We start from the raw sequence: 4,264 nt of genomic DNA on the forward strand, positions 1-4,264 counted from the left end.
TTTAAATARGTTAGGTTTTTCTAAAGTAAGATTGTATGAAATTACCCGAGAATTCAATCTGCACGCATTTCGTTAATGAGAATTTGGGGTGAAAAATAAAACAATTCTGGAGAAAATGTACAAATGATTTAAAATAAGACCTTGTGCCAAAAAATAGGTGTCTTAGACTTCAGAATGATAGTYGATTGTTGCAGATGCATCATTGTTTTCTAACTCAATTTGCTATTGCCATGGTTAAAACTGGTTTCATGAGAATCGCCCATCCATCCAAATGACACTTTTGGACATGCCCCAAGTGTCTATAGGAATAAGTCGTAAAGCTAGGTCATAAAGCTGTACCTAAGGGGTTAATTTTGGATTTTATATGTGGTGAGGCAATAGAGATAATAGAGATAGCGTTTTCTATGAATTTGAGGAAGAGTTTCCCTTCAGCTACATTAGTGAGATTTGGTGGAGAGAGGGCAAGAACACTCACATCTATGTCCAATATAGTCTTTGTTTTTGTGCAATCAAAACAGGGATACAGAAGATGAATGGGATATTTATGCACCCAAAAAGTTGGATCTGACAGTGACCACCTTTCAGCAATGTCCATTAGGCCTGATTGGAAGTAGCTTGACATTGCTAGTTCTGTAGCCTACCTGTCTGTGCAAATATTGATAATGACTGGGGAAATTGTGTTCTCTTGTGTGTCACCTGGAGACAAAATATAGGACTCACCTGTGCTCCCTCGGTGTGGTTCTTGACTCGAGTGTCCAGATGGCGGTGAGCCAGCTCTCCCTCCGAGTCGATCTGTTGCAGGAGCCGCTTGGGCTGAGTGACTTCCTCCACAGCAGGTCCCCGGTCCCCCTGCTCCTCCGAAGGCTGCCATTCCCACGTCTCCCCGTCTCCTCTATTGCTCACCGAGCTGCTCCAGCCTTCATCCGAGCGGTTAAGGCAGGCAGCCAGAGAAAGGGGAAGAGAAGCAGGGTGATCAATCAATAGGGCTTTTGTTATCGTGAATGATGAAATGTCTGCACTGACAGCGGGCGACAACCAGCGATTGGCACGCTTTTATCGCTGGGATTGACTATTGTGATGGTGGTGTTGTGGATGTCTGCTGCAGTCTCCCATGGACGCGATTTACTGCGTAGGCTGCCACTACAGAACCTTGGAGCACAGCTCCGACTCCATCCCCATCTCGAAGGCAGCAGGCGCGCGTTACGAGGAATATTGTTGATGCAGCAAATCTTACCGCGTAGTTCTCATGACAGGGAGTCTGCAAAATGGGACTTAAATAGCTCGGAAAATCTTAAAATAACCCGTTAATAACGAAGGGAAAGTTATAGGCCTACGTATAACGTTAAGGGTTAAATTTGCGGGAAGAAAGCGCGGCTTTAACCCCCCCAGTCTCTTACCTGTCACGGCAAACCGCGAACTCACAGCAGCGAACACCAGGCATCGCACCACCAGCATGATGCTCACATAGTCCCCGGGATTTGCATGGAGCAACACCGTTGAATAAACAAATAAAACAATTGGTGGACCAACTGCAGGTGACAATTACAAAGAGCCGCAGGGGACCCCTTTAACGATGTACCCACATCACGACCAAGAACGGGTTCTCTATCTAGAAAAATATATTCTGACAAGGTTATTCATCCTCCAACAAAAGGCTAAGAAAAACCGTCATAAAATATGGATCAAATGTGTATCACTACTGGCAAAGCCGGGGAAGACTATAGGCGAATACTAGTACCTATTGGGAGTGACGCTGAGCGGTTAAATGTGATCATTCTTCCTTGGCTCGGAGTTGCTGGAAAAAGTGAACTGGAGCGATTGCAAGCGAGGGGCGTCGAATCCGCGTTGACTGGAACACGTGGGACTCAGTGCTCCCTCCCTCATCTAGCCTATTGTTGCATATTCCTGTCAGGTAGCACGGTCTCTTTTTCAGAAAACGCAAACTGCAGATTCAGTGGCAACTTTAATGTCAGGCAGCTGAATCCAGCACACTGTAAGTATCATAGTAGTAAGGAAAGTAATATAGGTGTGAGTGCAGTTTGACACCGATCTATGTATTGGCGGCAGGCGCCATGTACTGAAATTGTCCGACGAGCCCCATAGACACTGTTTTGCACTTAAGGACTAGGTTGCATTGAACAGCGGTATAGTACTGAAATGGGACAAACCCCTAGATTGCATATAGGGATACCTGTATGGGCAGACAAGACATGATAACAGTGGCAGCATAGGCAGATGAGAGGATAGGGTACATACACATTTCCCTACAACACACCATCGTAGTGTAGTAAAAAAAAAAACTATGGTGTTAACCTTATTTGCAGTAAGAATACTTACCCCAACTCCACCTTTCTCAAAACAATCCAGCTATAGAAATCTGATAAGATTTCAACTMATTWAAAAAAATATATGGAAATTCACATTAATGCAGTAAAGTATTCACCTGTTCACTCAGTTAAACATTCTACATCCTAATAATGGAATAGACAAGGTTAGGTATCAGATTTGTCTGCGTCAACTGTATGAGGGGTTGACGTAGCGATGAGCTAAAAAGGATGCATCGACCGACCCATCGCTGCCCTTCACCAAGCCGAGTCTACACTCAGCACTTAGATCCATCTCACTTAGATCCATCTCCTCGGAGTCCTTCTCCCTTGCCCTACAAGCCCGCCGTCAGCATAAAATACCTATAATAGGTAGAGCACAATACTAGAAACTCATTTACAGTTAGTCAGAAGATTACATACACTTAGGTTGGAGTCATTAAAACAAATTTTTCAACCACTCCACACATTTGTTAACAAACTATAGTTTTGGCAAGTCGGTTAGGACATCTACTTTGTGCATGACAAGTAATTTTTCCAACAATTGTTTACAGACAGATTATTTCACTGTATCTCAATTCCAGTGGCTCAGAAGTTTACATATACTAAATTGACTGTGCCTTTAAACAGCTTGGAAAATGCCAGAAAATTATGTCATGGCTTTAGAAGCTTCTGATAGGCTAATTGACATAATTTCAGTCAATTGGAGGTGTACCTGTTGATGTATTTCAAGGCCTACCTTCAAACTCAGTGCCTCTTTGCTTGACATCATGGGAAAATCAAAAGACTGTCTCTTATACACATCTAGATGTGTATAAGAGACAGACATAAGACCACGCAGCCGTCATACCACCCAGGAAGGACACGCGTTCTGTCTGAGAGATGAATGTACTTTGGTGAGAAAAGTGAAAATCCATCCCAGAATAACACCAAAGGACCTTATGAATATGCTGGAGGAAACAGGTACAAAAGTATCTATATCCAAGGTAAAACAAGTCCTATATCAACATAACCTGAAAGGCTGCTCAGCAAGGAAGAAGCCACTGCTCCAAAACCGCCATAAAAAAGCCAGACTACAGTTTGCAACTGCACATGGGGACAAAGATCGTACTTTTTGGGGAAATGTCCTCTGGTCTGATGAAACAAGAATAGAACTGTTTGGCCATAATGACCATATTTATGTTTGGAGGAAAAAGGGGGATGCTTGCAAGCCGAAGAACACCATCCCAACCGTGAAACACGGGGGTGGCAGCATCATGTTGTGGGGGTGCTTTGCTGCAGGAGGGACTGGTGCCCAAGTTAAACAATTTAAAGGCAATGCTACCAAATACTAATTGAGTGTATATAAACTTCTGACCCACTTGTAATGTGAAGAAATAAAAGCTGAAATAAATCACTATTATTCTGACATTTCACATTCTTAAAATAAAGTGGTGATCCTAACTGACCTAAGACAGGGCATTTTTACTAGGATTAAATGTCAGGAATTGTGAGAAACTGAGTTTAATTTGGCTAAGGTGTATGTATACTTCAGACTTCAACTGTATATGGTCTACTTTATCAATTCATATTGGGTTTAGGAAGTACAGTCCACAACATGATATGCTGTAACCGGCTGTAAACCTCTCGATCAAGAAGTGTACTTATTGTGTATGACTGGGTTAGACTCCTTGTCTCCTGCACACAAGACTGTGTAAGCCTGTTGAGTGAAAGTGGGGCTGCGTGATAGTATTTTCATGTATACTGGTATGGATTTTCACTATACCRTCTAAAATGATACGTTGATACAGTGCTAGATAAATTAGTTCTACAAATTGGACTACATTGCTGTCAGTTCGGTCCTAGTTTGGTTGAGTACAAAACTAATCAGAATGGAGAAAGCCGATTAAAACTACATAGAATTCATTTGTTGCCATCCTAGTGTCACTCCCATCATAGAA

At 42.6% G+C, this 4,264-nt stretch overlaps 1 protein-coding gene across 4 annotated transcripts in view; it reads right to left on the minus strand.

Annotated features, from left to right (window-relative positions):
* Nucleotides 1-1,817, minus strand: part of adam11 (ADAM metallopeptidase domain 11) — a 64,720-nt gene extending 62,903 nt beyond the window's left edge. For 3 of the 4 annotated variants that reach the window (XM_024008370.3, XM_024008371.2, XM_024008372.2), the window contains exons 1-2: nt 1,398-1,817; nt 721-917 (exon numbers count right to left, since the gene is read on the minus strand). In XM_024008370.3, coding sequence (XP_023864138.1) covers nt 721-917; nt 1,398-1,455 — 255 coding nt within the window. In that variant the 5' untranslated portion in view covers nt 1,456-1,817. The remainder of the gene's footprint in view (nt 1-720; nt 918-1,397) is intronic. The other variant, XM_024008369.2, reaches the window with a different exon arrangement.
* Nucleotides 1,818-4,264: the final 2,447 nt, after the last annotated feature.

The sequence above is a fragment of the Salvelinus sp. IW2-2015 genome, linkage group LG18, assembly GCF_002910315.2.
Source record: "Salvelinus sp. IW2-2015 linkage group LG18, ASM291031v2, whole genome shotgun sequence".
Lineage (NCBI taxonomy): Eukaryota > Metazoa > Chordata > Actinopteri > Salmoniformes > Salmonidae > Salvelinus > Salvelinus sp. IW2-2015.